The sequence below is a fragment of the Phodopus roborovskii genome, unplaced genomic scaffold (assembly GCF_943737965.1).
Source record: "Phodopus roborovskii unplaced genomic scaffold, PHOROB, whole genome shotgun sequence".
Classification (NCBI taxonomy): Eukaryota; Metazoa; Chordata; class Mammalia; order Rodentia; family Cricetidae; genus Phodopus; species Phodopus roborovskii.
This window is the reverse complement of record NW_026126602.1, coordinates 12721125-12739830: the sequence shown is the minus strand read 5'-3', so window position 1 is coordinate 12739830 and position 18706 is coordinate 12721125. Positions and strand designations below refer to the sequence as shown.

Sequence of the window (18706 nt, the reverse complement as noted above, 5' to 3'; positions counted from 1 at the left end):
TTCTCAAAGTTCATATTTGAAAGCTCATTTTCTCTTATCCTGGGAACAGATACTGAGGTTAGATTGATGTTAGTTAAGCATAATTTTTATTCCATTTTAATTACTTTATTTGTTATGACAACCTGTGCCTATGCGTGGGCCTGGTCTTGCCAAGGTCTTCATGTGAAGATCAAAAGACAACTTTCAGTGTTTGGTTCAGAGCAAACTCAGATCCTCAGGCTTGGCAGCAAGTGCTTTCACACACTGAGCCATCTGGTCAGTCCCATAACTTTAAATCTCAGCCTATAGGATATGTATGTATGTATGTATGTATGTATATATATATGTATATATATACATAATACTATAATTTGTACTATATAAATGTTATACATAGTTATAGGTATAACTTTGTAAAACTATACATAACTATATAAAACAGCACACACACACATAAATGTGCACAACTAATGGAGCTAAAACATAACATAACATAGAGCTGATGCTATAGTTTCATATATAGCGGAGAGGAAAGTGATGACATATTTTTCTACCTGAAAAACAACTAGGCTTTGAAGAGTAAGTGGGTTTCAGAGGGGGTGACACCCAGCTCCTAGAATGGCTTTCTGACACTGAGGCTGAGAGGTGACATCGGTTGTCAGCAGACCTGCTCTGATTCAGGAAAGAAATGTAGGATTATAAAAGGTGGTATTAGATATTTGGATTTATATCAGCTTTTTTTTTAAGGAGGCAGGAAGGGAATCAATGTTTACTGTGTTTTCTGTAGGAACTATAACACTGTGTGCTGTACCTGCAACACATCGGTTAGAGGTTCACAGTGACTCTAATCAGGGAATATCAACCCTGGCGTGTAAATGATGATATCAAGGGTGAAATGATGAGTTTAACTAAGGCAACACAGGAAGTCATAGGCCCTCCAGAACACCCCTTGTGGACCACATGACCTCCTCCAAACTTCCACTGCCTTTCTGCTCGGCTGTCCCTTGCCTAGCTGCTTCATCAGCTCGTTCTTTTTTTTTTTTCTTCTTCTGTTATTGTTATTTGTTTCCAGTTTCGTCCTGCTCTGAACTGTTTTAACCCCATTCAAGCCTGCTTTCTCCACACTGCTGATAAGGATAACGAACATGAATGGGTCATCTCTCTGCATCAGTAACCATTCTAGGCACTTTGGATGGTCTTACTTAATTCTTGCAGATGCAGTTGATCCTATGGTTTCACTGTTGATTTGGTAGACAGAAGGCACGGAAAACTAAGACACTTAGCAAAGTCACATAGCTGATGAGCAGTGGACTCTCATGTTCTGTTAGCAAAGTTGTAAGGCTCTGATTTCAAACTGGGTGATGGACACACAGAATGAATCTATCAGTATGACTACATGTAGAGAAAAACAGTATGGAGAGCCAATTTATTACCTGCAGGTGTTTGTAGTCCCTGAGCTGGGGAAGAGGATGTTGTTGGGGTTAGGGGTTGATGGGTTAGGGGACAATGGGGCCTAAAGGGACAGCACAGCCTGAAGGGATGGGTTTGAAGGGATGGCTTCAGGACAATGGATCATAGGGCAATGCAGAAGGCCTCCTTCCTCCAAGTTGGGACTAAGTGTCAGCGAAGGTATAGAACTTACACTTTTAGGGAAATGAGAAGGGTGTTAGGAAATTTCATGCCTTCTTTTTTTCCCTTTGAGCTCAGAATAGATTTTGTTTCCACATTTATGCCTCTCCAAGTGACCACCACATGGAGTGAAATAAATTAGTAAACTCTATGACTTGCTGGTGAATGAATGAAGAAGGATCAATGTGAAGAATAAAATAACTGGGGTTTTCCTTCACCCTTTCAGTAAACATTGTTACACCTCAATCATTGCCTCCTCCTCACTTCCAACATAGCTTTTTGTTTATTTGAGGTGCATGAAAGTTATTTCCCACTTGATTTTAGTGCTGGAGGTGATAGGGCACTGCAGGTTTAAATTTTATTTACTGAAGTTAACAGACACACAGTGCATCCTCAGTCTGGATTCTTGCAGAAGATGATGTTGGGCAGCTGTAGTTTCACTGGGAAGCCATGTCAGAAAACACTGCCTGGGCAAATAGGGAAGTGATTATGCCAGTGACCATTGTAAGGAACTCAGAAATGCAGTGGAGAACTAGTTGACACTGTAATAGGACCTCCACTGTCCTTCAGAATCCATAGCACTGGTCTGTCTATTCCTCTCCATAAGTCACAGGAGATAGGGATGTGAATTCTCTGGCCCACTGAGTCGCCCTAGGTGCAGACCCTTGTCATAAAACATTTCCAGGAAGAGAGGTACTTCTAGCATTTTGGAACATTGCAGAAGTGAAGGAGGTCTGACAATACTTAGTATAGAGTCCTTTTCTATCCTCTTCTAATTCAATTCCTCTGTCTTTCAGAAGTTATTTTCCTATGTGTTTTAGTGTCAGTATTTTACTCAACAGTATAGAAAATCTAAAAGTGTATTATATTTCTATCCCTGAACAGTCCACTTTTAGAACTACATTTCTTTGCTGGCAGATTTCGACGTTAATTACTTTGCTTAATGTTATAGAATAATTTTAAAACATGCCAAGAAGCAAACTCACACATTATTGGATACTTAGTCTTCTGCTACATACACACTTGCCCTGAAATTTAGGTTGGGGTCAGAGGACAACTTGTGGGAATCAATTTTTTCCTTCCATCATGTGGGTCCTGGGGGATCAAAGTCAGGTAGTTAGGCTTGGATGCAGACAACTTTAGCAACTTCACGCATCTCTTTGGCCCCTCTTACATTATCATTACTATTGTTATTTTACCTGAGATATTGGATTGAAACTTATAACTGTGTCTGAAAATATACTTTTACATTTATTTATTTTTGGTCCTTGAAATAACCAGAGCAGCATGTGTCCTTGGTGTGGGGAAGGAATCAGTGGTTTTGGATTCTCCCTATTGTCACCAGGACAGGACAGGACAACACTCAGCACAGGAGTTGTTTACCAAGTAGGCATTCCATGAGAAAGATAAAGATGAAAGGAGACTCTTGCAATATTTACAAGTTCCTAGTATGTAAGTATTAAAGAAAATATTCCTGTATCCTGGTCCATAGTGAGATTGCAGAGAAATGAACACAGCTGTCCATCTGTCCCTATGTGGTCAGCTTTGTGGCATTTCTGTTACAAAGACATAACTTGTATGGACAAGAATTGGAATGTTTACAAATGGGTTCCACCAGTAGGCTTAGAAATGGCAGTGAGGCCCCAAGCTGACTTTTGGTCAAGGTCTTTTTGGAGGAAGATATGTGACACTTTAAACCAGATACATTTGACAGAGACAGTGGGGAAAGAGAAACTGCGCACTGACTATTGGGAGAGTAAAGCATGCGTTTCTGTCAGCATGTTGTGATAACATTGCATTTCCTTGCATTGTGCAATGACAGCGACACCACACTTGCTCTGCTTCCAGCAGCAAAGGAGAAGCACAGGAAACAAGCATAGATTAAGTGTATTTTAGTAGCAACTCAGCCAGCACTCTTACGAGTCCAGACACTTGCTTATAGATGTGTCTGGGGGAAAATAAGCTTGCAGGAAAAAATATTCATTTACAATAGTCCCCAAATCATGAATCCATTGTTGAATAGATAAGTTGTGTGAATAAAAAAAAAAACAAAAAACAAAAAAAACCCCACTTCAGTTATAGTAGTCATTCATTCGATTAAGATTTATTGGAAAACTTTATGTTTTCTGAAGCAAGGTGATAGTATTGAACCAGAGAGGCCATGTCCTTCTCATGGAGTTGGAGTTTACATTATAGTAAAAACAGACACAATGAGAATAAGTAAACAAGGTTGGGTGGTACATGCCTGTTATCTCAGTACTTGGAAGATAGAGGCAGGAGGATCAGGAATTCAAGAATTCAAAGCTAGCCTGTTTTAAAAAAAAATCCCCTACCTCTGCAAAGCTCACAGATAAAAGGAGAGCATATACTTCAAGATGATTGTGGTATCATATAGAAAAGAGAAGAGTAAAATGAGTGGGGGTGGACAGCTCATGGTGGGGCTGTCACTTGAGCTGGGGCCATGAAGTTGCTACAATAGCAAACAGCCAGGAGTGTTGAGTAAACAGAAACGCCTAGAGCTGGAAGTGGTAAGAGAGGGTGAGAGCAGAGGGTGAGGGGCAATGGGGCTGTGATGAGGAGTGAGGGTGAGAGGTGTCAGGGTTGGATGGCTCCCTGATCAGGGAGCTGCTTCCTGAAAGCTGGGTGCTTTCCTCCTGGGTTCAGTGGTTCCAGTCCTGAAGGGATTCTGCAGAAACAAAGTTTTCTCTCAACCCTTAAGTTAGGAAAGAAACACAACCATTGTATTAACTAGTAAGCCCTAATCAGAATAATGCACATAGGACAAAACAGCGAAATGCGGCAAGTACCACGGAATCTCACACAGTGCAGTGGATGTGACAACCATTATGCAGGGGAGGTTTTGCTGTAGAGACATGCCACTACCCTCTTCTCAGTGGAAATGGGGTCATCAGGACTTATGATCCGCCTCCATGATCCTATTTCAGAAAGAGTCGAGAGTGGAGTATGGCCACGATGGTGTAACATAGACTCATGACAGTGACATTGGAGAGAAGAGGATGGAGGAGGAAATGTATGTTGCAGTTCTTCCTCCATCCACCCCTGCAGATAGCATACAGAATCTGTAGAGGTGAAGGGGGGAGGGAGCAAGAGGGAGGGAGGGAGGGAGGGGGAAGGGGAAGGAAAAGAGGGGAGAGAGAGAGAGAGAGAGAGAGAGAGAGAGAGAGAAAGAGAGAGAGAGAGAGAGAGGGAGAGGGGAGAGAGAGAGAGATTTAAGGATGTGAATCTGGGTGCATGGTAATGCATTGAGAAAGAAAAGACTGGATGTTGATTCATGCCCTGGCTGTTTTGTTTTGTTTGTTTATTTTTTCTCTCCCAACTTGACAAAAGCTAGACTTATTTGGAAAGAGGAACCTCCATTGAGGAACTGCCTCCATCAGATTGGCTGTAGGCAAGTCTGTAGGGCATTTTCTTGATTAATGATTGATATAAGATCAACTCATTGGGGTTGTGCTGACCCTGGGCAGGGGCCATGAGTTGTGTAAAACAGGCTGAGCAAGCCAAAGGGAGCAAATCAGTAATCCATTTTCTTTCATTTTCTCTGCCTTGACTTTCCTGGATGATGGAGTGTGACCCAAGAGTTGTAAGATGAGATCATCCCTTTCCTCACCAAGTTGCTTTTGGTTATGGTGTTTTACCACAGGGTTAAGAACCTAACTAAGACAGTCCATGAAAATCTCACTAAAGTGAGATTAAGATGAACTACAAGGTGAAAATTAGGCATATAAAGATAAAACCCTCTGAAAAGAGGCCATGTTCCATGTACAGCCTTTCATGTCCTTTGTCATCAATGAATGGCTGCCTCCTGGTTTGCTTTGTATTTTAATTAGGGTTTTTAATAAGGCCAGTCAATAGTCAAACCAAAATGGCTGAAATCTGAAGCGAAAGATAGATGTGTGATTGATGTTGAGATTGTACTGAGACAAGCTCTGAAAAGTGGAGGGCAGAGTAGCTAGAAACCATGAGGGGAAGAGCTAAGTTAAATGGGAGATTCCAGGGCTGCTTAATTAGAGGAGGTTAACTAGCATTCGAGTATGATAAATGCTCATAGTAGCTTTTGAAAGGTTTTATTTCCTTACCTGCTGTGTTTTAGCATGAACAAAGTGCCCTGCTTTAAAATTGTAAGTTTTCTCAAGGAAGAAAATGACTTACCTTGTCACACTGACTCAGGGGCAGTGAACAAAGTGAGGTCAGGCGTGGGAAGGAGTTCAACTACACAGGTGACCTGTGCAGGTATGGCGTATGTAGGCGACAGCTGTCAACTCCAGAGAAGCAAATGGTAGTACATGTGCTGGGTTCTGGGTCTATGCTTTGTGGAGGTAAACATAATTATAACATATAACGCATATACCGTATTTATGACATAAATCACCCTAGAAGAGAGTGGCAAGAATTAGGAATATGGGTTTGAAGAGGCAGGAGGGAGGTGTCTTTTCTAGTGTGGGTGTGATGGAGAGAGGAGTAAGTGTGTCAGGAGACAATGGCTTTTTGAGGCCATGAATCATTATGGGCTTTAAGTCAAAGGTCCTAGACTTGACCTCAGAGTGTAGGTAATGCCAGCTGTCCTGGGGAGGTAAGAGCAGGAAACAGAAGTGCTCTTTTGAAAATGCTCTGGAAATAGGGAGGGACTCTGCTGATTGCTGGTGTTTCTGCCTCCTCTCCCTCTTCCCTTCCACCTCTCTCCTTTAACCCTATAATGGTTTGATTGAGAATAGCTGAGATCTGTATGAAGTAGATAGAAGAAATTTAGGAAAATGTCACAAGAAGTTTTTAGTGTACATTTCTGTCAAAAATCAATCTTTTATTTTCCTTATATGTTCTTTAAAAGTAAACTGAAAAGAAACAACTCGACATGAATTCATAAAAAGGAAAATTTTTCTTACCAATTCTTTTTTCTTGATTTTTTTTTTCATCAAATGAAGTCCCATTGGAGCACAGCTCAGTTATGTAAGATGAGCCAAAGCTATTCATACTCATTTACTTCAACCACCAGTTCCCCCCTCTCTGTCCAGGAGGGAAACAAGCATCCCAAGACGCAGTTACTTCCACCAGTTTCCCTGGAATTATGACTCTTTAGGGAAATACAAACCTGGGAGCTTTTATCCTAAAATACTGCCCTCATTCTGTGAACATACTTAAACATGTTTTTTTTTTTTTTTTTAATTTTCCTGAACAGACGCGAGGCAGTTTCTAATATACAATGAAGATCACAAGCGCTGTGTGGATGCTATAAGTGCCAGCTCAGTTCAGACATCAACTTGCAACACAGAAGCTGAATCCCAGAAATTTCGCTGGGTGTCGGAATCACAGGTTATGAGTGTTGCTTTCAAATTATGCTTGGGCGTGTCATCAAAAACTGACTGGGCCTCGGTCACTCTGTATGCATGTGACTCAAAAAGCGAATTTCAGAAATGGGAGTGCAAAAATGACACACTCTTTGGACTCAAGGACATAGAGTTATATTTTAATTATGGCAACAAACAAGAAAAGAATATCAAGCTTTACAAAGGGTCCGGTTTGTGGAGCAGATGGAAGGTCTATGGAACCAAGGATGACTTGTGCTCCAGGGGGTATGAAGGTAAGGAGCATAGTATTTCTTTTTTATCAGGTATCTCTTTGTCTCCTTTTGACACTGAAGGGAATAAACATGCCTTATTGTGGTCTGTACAAGAAACAGTATATCAGCACTTTGAGCTTTTGAATTACTCTGTGTTCTAGACAGATGTGATGGTAAGTGTGAGGAAATGACTCCAATAACCATTAGTTATTGGTAATTCTAGAAAAAGATTACTTTGAGTGCCTTTGCATTACTTATTTTTAAGCAATGAGTTATATTTTTTAGACATGTTTCATTGTGACCTTTGACCAGAAGCCTCCCATTTGACCTTATGAAATTGCCTTGTTAGCTCTAACCAGATTTTCTTTCCTCCAGGGTAAGGGTGAGATCTCTCTGGACAAATGATCCTAAGAGCATTCTTTACTTCATATAGCCTGAAATGAAACTCTGAGTGTTTCTAGTTTATTCTGTCATGCTGGGGTATTTAGAGACAAAAAGCATTCTGGGTTATTCAAACTGAAGAACTGGGTCATGAATTAGCAGATGTATTTATTTAGTCGCCTGCCTTAGAAAGAGGCAGCATGAACAAGGAGGGTAATTGCTTTATTTGAAGTGGGATATCAAAGGGAAAATACAGTCAGGGCCTTTAGTCTGCCCTTGTCTTGGTCAAATTTCATCCACTGAAAATCAGACAGCAAAAGAATACAATTTAAAACAGCCTCAGACCTTTTACAAAGGCTGCTCTCTTGAGTCAGAGGATGCTGCAGCCCCACTTCACATTTGGATACTTGGCTATTGTGAGGCATTATCTAAAACAACTTCAAGGTCAGAGGAAGAACAGGCCTTTGGGGACAGGGGAGACTTATTCCAGAGTGACTTTGTTGCTGGGACTGTGGAGATGGGTTGAACCTCACTTATCACAGTGATAGGGCATATGAATCCAGTTCCTTGTAAAGAGAGTGTTTGTATGCTTTCTTTTCATCTAAGAGAAGACGAGAGTAGAGATTGAAGTCATCTAGGGTGGAGTTCAGAAAAGAGTTATTTCCAGGCATTTATTGAACATGATATAAACTTAGAAATTCCAAGACAGGCAGCCCAAGCAATACCACCTTCCAGGGGAAACAATAGAAAACTCAAAGGGCAGAACAGGCTTATTCAAAATTGATTGTGTCAAATTCTAAAAAGGGGACAATTGTCAAGTTGAGGAATTCAATTTGAGGATAATAGTGTTAGAGGTCATCTCTTGGAACTTATTTATTACCTTCTTTTTTTTTTTCACAGTACTGGGGGTCACACATTCTGGTGCACACACTCTCCTGCTGAGCTCTGTTCCCAGGTCACACTAGGTTGCCCAAGCTGGCTTTGAACTCACTCTGTAGCCCAGATAACATTAAACTTGAAGTCTTCTTGCCTCTAGTCTACTGAGTAGCCTGTACCACAAAGCTTACCTTATTTTATTTTAAAATACAGCAGTAGGTCCCCATCTTTCTGTTTTTCCATTTGTTTTGAGGCAAATGTGCATAATACATAGGGTATTGATTGTCACAGTTAGTGTGTTTAAGAAACATCTGGTAAGCTTATTTAAATGTGCAGATTGCAAGCTCTGTCCCCTATTCAGATTCCGAATTAGTACATGAGGATGACACAGGAGCCTTTGAATTATTGTTAGGAAGAATTGGGTGATATTTTGAAGATGGCCCACCAGTTACCTTTTGCAAACACTTTGATAATTTTTCAGTATGTAAAGTGATTTTGCTGAAGGGCCTAGGCCCTTTAAATGACTTTAATTTAGAAACATTGAAATTGTGTGTGGGGTGGGGGGAAGAGAAAGAGCACATCTGTGTAGTATGAGTGCTGTATCTGTCTTGAAGAGAGTGTCTGATCCCCTGATTCCATGGACTTGGAGTTATAGACAGTTGTGGGTCACCTGAAGTGGGATCTTGGGTCCTCTGTAAGAACACTACCTGAGCTTAATTGCTGAGACATCTTTCCAGCCCAGAGTGACCTTTAAATTCATTTAGTGCAGCATAGGTTAGAACTGAAGATACCATCTCAGTTGAAACCTGGTGGACAGTAGAGATTGTTTTAGAAAAATAGTATCAGAATTGTAGACTTGGATTATTTAAAGGGTTATCTGGAAGTCTGAGCCCTAAAGGGAACATGAATCTGATGGCATTTTTTTTTTTTTTTTGTGCTTCTTTAATGGGGTAGGCAGGGCCGAGTTTGGTTCTTTGGATATCTTCTGTGCCTAGTTTTGAATAAACTTTTTTTTTTGAAAGATCCCCCTCTGGTTGGCATCTACAAATCAAGTAGAAGAGTGTGCTGTCTGAGTTACTGAAGACTACACTGGTCCTGTGGTTTCCCTTGGACTTTTCTTTATGAGGAGTAGCAATTGTCCTTGGCACTGAGAGTTGGCCCAATTCTTCTATGTTCCTTACACAAACTTAGGATATAAAGATTGGTCTTGGAGTTGGAGAGATGGCTCAATGGTAAACACACTTGCTGCCAAGCCCAATGACCAAAGTTCAGTTCCTAAAATCAACATCGTGGAAGGAGAGCGCCTGCCCCCCAAGTTGTCCTCTCACTTCCTCATGGGTACCCTGACAAACATGCTTTTCTCCACCTTACTAAGAAACAACTCCCCCCCAGAGATTCGAACCACATCTTAGCAGAACTAAAGCTAGAATAGCATTCTGAAGTTATTCATAACTGACTAAAAAGTGATTTTTGAAGTCCTGATGAAGTAGTATAATGGGTAAGAGAACAAAACAAAACAAACAAACAAACAAACAAACAAAACAGCAAAGAAGTAGCTGGGAATGGTGGCACATGCCTGTAATCTCAGCATGCAGGGAACTTAGACAAAAGGATTTAATATGAGGCCACTGTAGGCTAAATAATAAGACTCCATCTTCAATACTTTTCAAAAAATAAAAGGAAAGGTATTGACTGTAGATACTGCCTAAGGGCTTTGAGTAGCTTCTTTTTAGGATATGGAGTCCAGAGCTCTGCTGACCCTATGGCCCCACCCCACTGCACACAGTCACTGTTTAGAGAATAAGTGGAGGCTGAGTTGCTCAGAAGTAGTCGGAGGGGATTTGAACATTACCTGTGGTTTGACTCCATGGCTTGTGTGTATGTGTGTGTGGTTTACATGTGTGTGGATAAACATGTGGATGTGTGTGCACGTATGTCAGAGGTTGATGCCCAGTGCTTTCTTCCATCACTCTGAGTCAGTCTCTCCCATGAATCTGGAGCTTGCTATTTGGTGAGTCAAGTTAGCCAGTTAGTCCTGGAGGTCTGCCTCCATTTTTGAATTTATATGGGTCCCGAGGATCCAAACTCTGATCCTCACTAATCCTCACTTGTAGCAAGCTCCATAGTTTTAAGGTTGTTGCCAACCTAACCAGTTACTAAAATTACAACTCTACTGAAGAGGAAGGATAGCCTCTGCCTGCCTTGGAGGAAAAGCAGACATTAACGCTGGTGTCACAAGGGCCTATTGTCACATTTTCCTCAGAGCATAGTCCATTCCAAAGAGTTGTTGGAAAGGGGTGGTACTAGAGTTGTTCCTAAGTGCCCAGCAAAGGATGCAGAGGGGACAAGGGTCCACAGATTAGAAGCATGAGGCCAACTCCTTCAGGATGCTTTGTAAAGACAACACAGACATGTGTCACTCTCATTCTAAATGCAATTCCCTATGTCCCTACAGCCATGTATTCCTTACTGGGCAATGCAAATGGAGCCATCTGTGCATTTCCCTTCAAGTTTGAAAACAAATGGTACGCAGACTGCACCAGCGCTGGGCGGTCAGATGGATGGCTGTGGTGTGGAACCACCACCGACTATGACACTGACAAGCTGTATGGATTTTGTCCATTGCAATGTAAGTAACTGATGAAGGTATGCTTGGAACATTCACCATGCCAACACGGTGGTAGGACCTCGACTTTACATAGAATATGCTCCCTCAATGTTTTCACTCTTATTATTCCAGAGCATCCTACTCTAACCCTTTACAGATGCCATAGCTGCTGTTTTACCACAGTAAAAATGAACCATTGTGATTGAAGACCACTGTTTGTATTTAGATTTTGGGGGGAAGATCAGACAGAACTCCCATTGCCCAACATCCCTTGTGTGAAATATCTTCCTGATTTTTAAAAATTTTATTTATTAATTATGCATACAGTGTTCTGCCTGTAGGCTGGAAGAAGACACCTGTTCTTATTATAGATGGTTGTGAGCCATCATGTGGTTGCTGGGAATTGAACTCAGGACCTTTGAAAGAACAGCCAGTGCTCTTAACCTCCTGATTTTTAAACTCTTCCTTCCTTCCTTCCTACCTTCCTACCTTCCTTCCTTATTTCCTGTCTGCCTCCCTCCTCCCTCCCTCCCTCCCTCCCTCCCTCCCTTCCTTCCTTTCTTTCTTCCTTCCTTTCTTTCTCTATCTCTTTCTTTCCCTAGCCTTGCACTTTTAAGCAAACATTCTACCATTGAGATAAACACCCTGGCCCTATGAGTTATTTGCTGAGATTTTTAGGGCAAATTATACTGTATACGGTGTTCTATATACTTAATACTGGAAGTAGGCACCTCATTGTCCCAAACCCCAAATGCTTTAACTTTATAAAGCCATAGGCTGAAACCAGAATTTAAATGGCACAACAAATGTGTTTGGTTGGAGAATGACTATGAGGGTTCTCAAGTTTTGTGTCTCATGTTTTGCTGGAGCTCCTTGCTGTGAAAATGATCCTGGTGGAGGCTTGTGAAGCTCAACATAAGAAGAGTGGGATTTGATTGAACTGAATATCAAGGGAAGTGTGTAATTTATGCTTCAAAGTCCTTTGGAAATGCAAGTTCAAGTGTTACTAGAACTAGCAAGACCACATCAAGTACCATAATTTGAGTTCTTGTAGTTCTGTCCATGTTTAAGAATCCGTAAGAAAGTGTGTGACAGGTCTTAGTGAGGTTGGGGGTGGGAAGCTGGAGGTGGGCAGAGCTAGGGCTGAGGAAGGAGAAAGAGGTTGAAGTTTTGCTTTGCTTCTGTTTCTCAGAACATCCTTCCTGCAGTCAGGTGCCCCTTCCAAAGTTACGTATAGCCAGCCTCTCTCACATCGATTGCTAGATCATCAACCAGGACTGGTTTCCTGATGCCTCGCAAAGGATACTGAGCCAGAGAGGACACTCCAGTGTGGTCCAGAATGGCTATGGCATCATCTGAGCTGCAACACCATTGTTTCCTACTAAGCTTTCGTGACCACAAATTCATACATAAAAATTCGTACTTTGCCAATACTCTAAGTCAGTAAAACTTAGCAAAATTTCTTAATGTCAAATTATATCCAGACTTCTGATAATTTTCTCTATGTGACCAAATCATTGTAATTGCCTCTTCAGCATCTGGTGAGTGTTCATGAAGGTCACAGGCTTCAAGGTCATGGGCTTTAGGTCCATAATGATACAGTTCTCTAGCCTTGATGGAGGTAGGTCAATTTGCCTCTCTAGAAATTTGATTTTGATTAAAGATTTACAGCTGTCTAATGTTTGTGATGAGAAATCTTTTTGTCTGAAAACATGAAGTTTTTAAAAGAGGCATTCCTAGTTTTCAACTAGTGAAGAGTTGTCTAGACTTAGAGTGATATTTTCTAAATCAATCACCCTTTTTCTTAGGGATATGTGCTTCATTCTTCCAACTATAGTATCATTCACTTAAGTGGTATTGATAGAGGACTTGTTGGATGTGTGATAGATAAAGTGTGGAGAACAAATGGGAAATCAGTAACACAAAGACTTCGATGTCCTTGGATATATGTAGAATGGAATTCCCAGCGTATCTAGTATAATTCTGTACATTCAAAGCCAAGTGATATATTTTTTGTCTATATAAGACACATATAAAAGGCCTATAGAAAAGTTGTTTTATTTCCATCTGTATAAAATTTTAATTTTATTTTATGGTTCATTCAAAGCAAAATTATTATTATTATTATTTTATTATTATTATTATTATTAATGACCTTAAGCCCAGTAGATTTGGTACAGGACAGAGAGGTATTGGTTACTGACCTAGTGACACTAAACATGTTTTCATTGTCCTTTGGGTTGTTTATTGTAATGTTTTCCTCCTATTTAGACACTCACTTTCACGTATCATGAGAACAGGAAAAGGAAGAGACCCCATTCTCCCAATTGTCCTTAGCTTGCAGCTTAGGCTTTGAGCATTAGCTTCACTGGTTTACTGTGGGAATCTGAGCTCTGGGGAGCTGTGCAGTCAGCAACCCTGTGTGTTCATCGAGAGAGATCCGTTTTATCCTTGTGATTTAAAATGTAAGAGAAACTTTCTTTAAACGAAGTGAAGAGTTCACTTATTTCATTTTGGGGTCATTACATCCCATCCTCTTGACTATTCCCATATAAGGAAATATTCTCCTTTAATCTGAAGTTACATCTTCTAACTTATTCTAAGAAAACCCATAATTATATTTAACCCATAAAATATTTAAAAATATTTTTTAAAATTTTTCTTTAAATAAAACCCAAATAAATCTCACTGAAAAGTCTCATTTACATAGACATTAAATTTGTCAGACATCAGATCATGCTAAACTTTGTATTACTAATTGAAATTTTTTTTCTGTGAGCATATGGTGATTTTCTAGTTGTTTAACTGCTGGGATGTAGCTCAGGAGTTCATTGCCCACTTATGTTGTGCCGAGGCTTGGGTTCCATCTACATCATCAATCATCAACAACTAACTTTGAACATTTCTATGCCATTGCCTGAATTAGGCTCTAATATATTTTTTCCTTCCTCATTGAGGTATCACCTTACCATTAATGTCAAATCACATTAATGTGTGTGGTATACCACACATTAAAGGTGTGATATATATTCTGTTTGTCACTTCTTCATCAGACACAAAACACAGTTAGATCTAGAGTTAAGGATTATGTGATGGTATAGACAATTTAGCAAGCTGAGTACTTTCTGGAGACTTTAAAATTATATAATCACTTTTCTTTTCCTTACAAGTAAATGAAAAGATTATACTCTCTTTCCCATGGTTATAAGCAGAATTTTGTGTTATTAAAAAACAAGAAAGCAACATTCTCATAACATAAAACATAGAAAGACATTTCATTTGTTAGCATCCAAATATCTTATATGTAAAAGGCTTTTATTTACATATATATATATGTATTACATATATATATATGTACATATATATATATTTAGGCTTTCATAAAGTTCACTAAGTTTATAAAAGATATTTGCAATCATATAATAGCAAAGGGTCAATATAAGCTACAGTGGTCATTTTTTTTTAACCAAGGGAATAAAGCCTAGCAATTAGCATGTTCTATTGCTAAGATCTAGATTGAATGATGATGCATCCCAAGGATGAGAAAACAAAGCTCTGAAAGTCATTTTACTCTCCATCTGGCAGGTGCAGGTGTTACCAGCCTGTCTAAATGAACCTGTGTACTTCCTTCTTATTCCTTATTTCTCAAAAGACCCAACTAGACAACAGATCCACTTGCCATGAGAAATCATCTTCTCTTCCTAACCTATTTCATTCACCAATCCAGAGCCCTGGGTGGTGTCTTGATTTTTATTCCTTGTGTCAGCCTCATGTGTTACATCATCAGACCCAAATGTCCAAGCCAGGAAACAGGGATAGGTTGTTTCTCTTTCCTGCCTTAGGCACACAAAATACTCTAGATGTGGTTGGCTATGAGACATCTACTCTTCATCTCAGCAGTGAGGAAAGTACAGATGGCTTTAAAGATAAAGGCCAATAACAGAAGATGTGATGATGAACTGTTTTGTTTTCTTGAAGCCTTTCCCATGCGTAACACAGCTAATTCGTTGTCTTCTTTCTCAGTTGAGGGTAGCGAGAGGTTATGGAATAAAGATCCATTGACTGGCATACTTTACCAAATAAACTCCAAGTCTGCCTTAACCTGGCATCAGGCAAGGGAGAGCTGCAAACAGCAGAATGCCGAGCTCTTGAGTGTCACAGAGATCCACGAGCAAACATACCTTACAGGTAATGACAGAACTCAAAATTGTAAGTAAAATAAGGTTACTTGTTTTCCACATCATGTAACTTAGGAGTAGATAATAAAATGAATTATTAATACCATGAAAAAGTCCCTTAGCAGCTGGTACAGACTACATAAGAAGTGTGTGCTCAGAAAACAGCACCAGGGATGACACATAATGTCATTTCTAGAATGGATTTTGTTCTATCAGTTGTGTCTGTCTTTAGAGTATGTGTTAAGAAGGGTTCTGAGGACTGAACTAGGCAAAGGAAGCCAATATCAATGAGCAGTACAGTTTTTGGATCCAGCAGTGGTACCCATGCCTAACCTGAAGCCAAAGGTTTCCTGTTAGCATCAGAGAGTTCAAGATGATAAAATGAAATGAATTGTCAGTAACAGAAGCAAGTCGGTGATTACTGTGCAAATCTAAGTCCCTTTTGATTGTTCCTCTCCAACTTCCAGATACATATTTTCAGGTTTTATTTCCATAATGTATTATTTGGCTTTTTAAAATATCTGTTATAAAGTTGTAAAATTAGTATATTGACTGAGAAAAGAATATATATTTAATCCATAACACTCATTTTTGAAGGTTGGAGAGGTATCTCAATTGCTAGAAAGCTTGGGTTTGAGCTCAAGCAATCCATCTAACCTTCTCACCCTCCCAACTTAATTGTTCTCTCTCAAAAAATAAAACAACACAACTAGAAGATGGGCATGGTATTTATATGAATTCTTTTTCTGCCTCAGTGATAAAATTAAAAAAAAAAAGACAACTTAGGGAAGAAAAGGTTTATTTTGGTTCACAGTTGCATGGCATGGAAGGCGTGCCAGCAGGAACATGAGGCTGGTTTAGTAGTCAAGAAACAGAGAAATCACATTTGATGCATGCAGGAGAAGCAGAGAGAATAGGAAGCAAGGTTGATCTATATATCTCCAATTCTCAAAGCCCGCCCCCAGTGACATGCTTCCTTTAGCAATGTTCAACATTCTAAAGGTTTTACAACATTCCCAAACAGTGCCACCAACTGGAGACCAAGTGTTCAGAAAAAAAGCCCTATGGGGGAGGGTATTTTTCTTTCCACGCCAGAAGTTCGTGTTCATCCTCTAACACATACCAGTTGCAGACCAGCCTGAGCTACAGGATACCTCCCTCAAATATAAAACTAAGCAGAAAGTCAACAAAATTCACACTTGGGAAAGCAGATATTAGGGCTGAATATCAGGTAAAAAAAATCTGTACTTCCCCATTGCCAGAGCCCACTTCCTTCCTCTACTTCATCTGGCATTACTCTTACATAATAGATTCTTGGGCCTGCGACTGTTGTTTTTACAGCACACTTAGTGAGCCCTAATTTCTTATCACAGAACACCTTTACCTGGTTTCAGGAAGCCATCTACCATCTACAAATCCTGCTTCATCCATTTGCCTCTTAACAAAGGTCTCTGGTTCCTTGTGGGTGTTATGGCTGTCTCATATTGTTCCCTGAAATACTTTCTGCCACACTGTTTTTAACCTAGAATTTCCCAAACTTAATACAGTGAGTATTGAATCCTCTCCATCTTTCTTATCTTTTTAGCCCTTTTATGACTTACTTATTTACATTTTGTGTGTATGTACATGTGTGCCTGTGCCTGTGGAGATCAGGGGTCAACCTTGGGTGATGTACCTCAGAAGCTAGCCACCTTACTGTTTTAAGAATACGTTTCTTTTATTTATTGAAAATTCCATGTAACATATGTTGATCGTACTTCTTCCCCATCCACTCTTTCCAGATGCTCTCCCACCTCCTTTCCTACCCAACTTCCAAGTGCTCCCTCAAAAAATAAAACCACCACCACGACAAAATGAAAACCAAAGCAAAAAACAAAAACAAAACAAAAAAACAAAAAACAAACAAACAAAAAACAAAAAACCCTATGACTGACATCCAGTTTGTGTTGGCCAGTAACTCTTAGGTGTGGATCTTTTTCTGGACTGAGATCACCAGCCTTGGGTGACACATTTCAGTAGCCGTACACTCTGTCTTTTTTTTTTTTTTTTTTTTTTTTTGTTGCTGCTTTTTTTTGTTTGTTGTTTGTTTTGTTTTGTTTTGTTGAGGCAAGGCTTCTTTCTGGGACTGGGAGATCCCTGATTAGGCTAATCTGACTCTCCAGTAAGTCCCAGGGTTCCTCCTGTCTCTGTCTCCCTAGCACTGGGACTATATTCATGCTGCACTACGTCTGGCTTTTTATGTGGTTACTGGTGGTCAGACTCAGTGCTAACAACATAGCAAGCACATTACTGACAAAGTCACCCCTCAGTCCTTCTTTATGTCATTTTATAGTAGGTTACTTACTCAAGCATATTTATAATTCATTATATATTGATATAGTAAATACAAATTATAGTTTATTATACATATATTATGTCCCATAATGTATTTATAAACACTTTAAGTTCTTGTGATTTCCCATCCACATTTATTCATTTACTAACTCAGCAGGCCTTCTATCTTGACAACTTTGTGGTGGGCATTCTGTTAGGTCTTAGAGACACCCAAGCTGATTCTGACCTAGCCACATGGGACTAAAGTCCCACAAGGAAAACAGATACGAACAAGAAAACCAAGGAGTGACCAGGACAGAGATAGGAAGCAATGGGGAAAACAAAATGAATGTAGTGTGTAGAGTGAGCTAGCGAGGGAAGCTGCTGGAGACAAGGCTGATTATAATCGGTTGCCTCCCATCCAGAGAGATTCACACAGACCCTTCCAAGGAATACTGTCCCAATATTTGCTAACTGACAAATGATGATGAAAAAACAAAAAGGTAATTTTTAGAATTTTACCCTAAAGTTCGAGAAATGGAACAGTGAGCTGATAGCAAGACTACAGTGTAATAGGCTCTTCATTTTATTTTTTACATTTATGTATTTAGTATGCATCTCTGTCTCTGTCTCTCTCTCTATGTGTGTGTGTGTATGTGTGTGTGTGTGTGTGTGTGTGTGTGTGTGTGTGTGTGTGTGTGTGTGTGTGTGTGTAGGTCAAAGGACACAAAGGACAGTCTGTAAGAGTTGATTCTCTCCTTCTGCCATGTGGGTTCCAGGGATCAAACTCAGGTTTGTAAGCTTGGTGACAAGCACTTTTTCTTGCAGAGCCATCTTGCCAGGTGCAGTGTTGTAGCTCTTAAAAGTGAAGTTAGTTATCTATCATTATCATCACTTTGTTGGGGTGAAGATATTTTGACTAGATCCCAATCTAAATGAACACAGTGTAGTAGGTTCATAGATAGCCCCGGAATCTGTATTTTGTCTACAACCGAGGTAAGTTGTAGTTGTGGATAGCAACTCTACCCTACCAGAGCCTGAGCCTTGGTCTCTGGTTCACAAAGATGCACTTCTCTGATAGCAGGTGCCATTAGCATGCTATCAGAACAGCAGGCGGCCTGGAGATTCAGGGCTGAGTTTGCTTCACATGTTTCTTTGAATCTTATT

General features: G+C 40.0%; 1 protein-coding gene across 1 annotated transcript in view; it reads left to right on the top strand.

Moving 5' to 3' along the window:
* The window catches only part of Mrc1 (mannose receptor C-type 1), a 91907-nt gene that overhangs the window by 3250 nt on the left and 69951 nt on the right, over positions 1 to 18706 (top strand). Inside the window, exons 2-4 of the mRNA XM_051205643.1 lie at positions 6803 to 7204; positions 10896 to 11069; positions 15072 to 15236. Coding sequence (XP_051061600.1) covers positions 6803 to 7204; positions 10896 to 11069; positions 15072 to 15236 — 741 coding nt within the window. The remainder of the gene's footprint in view (positions 1 to 6802; positions 7205 to 10895; positions 11070 to 15071; positions 15237 to 18706) is intronic.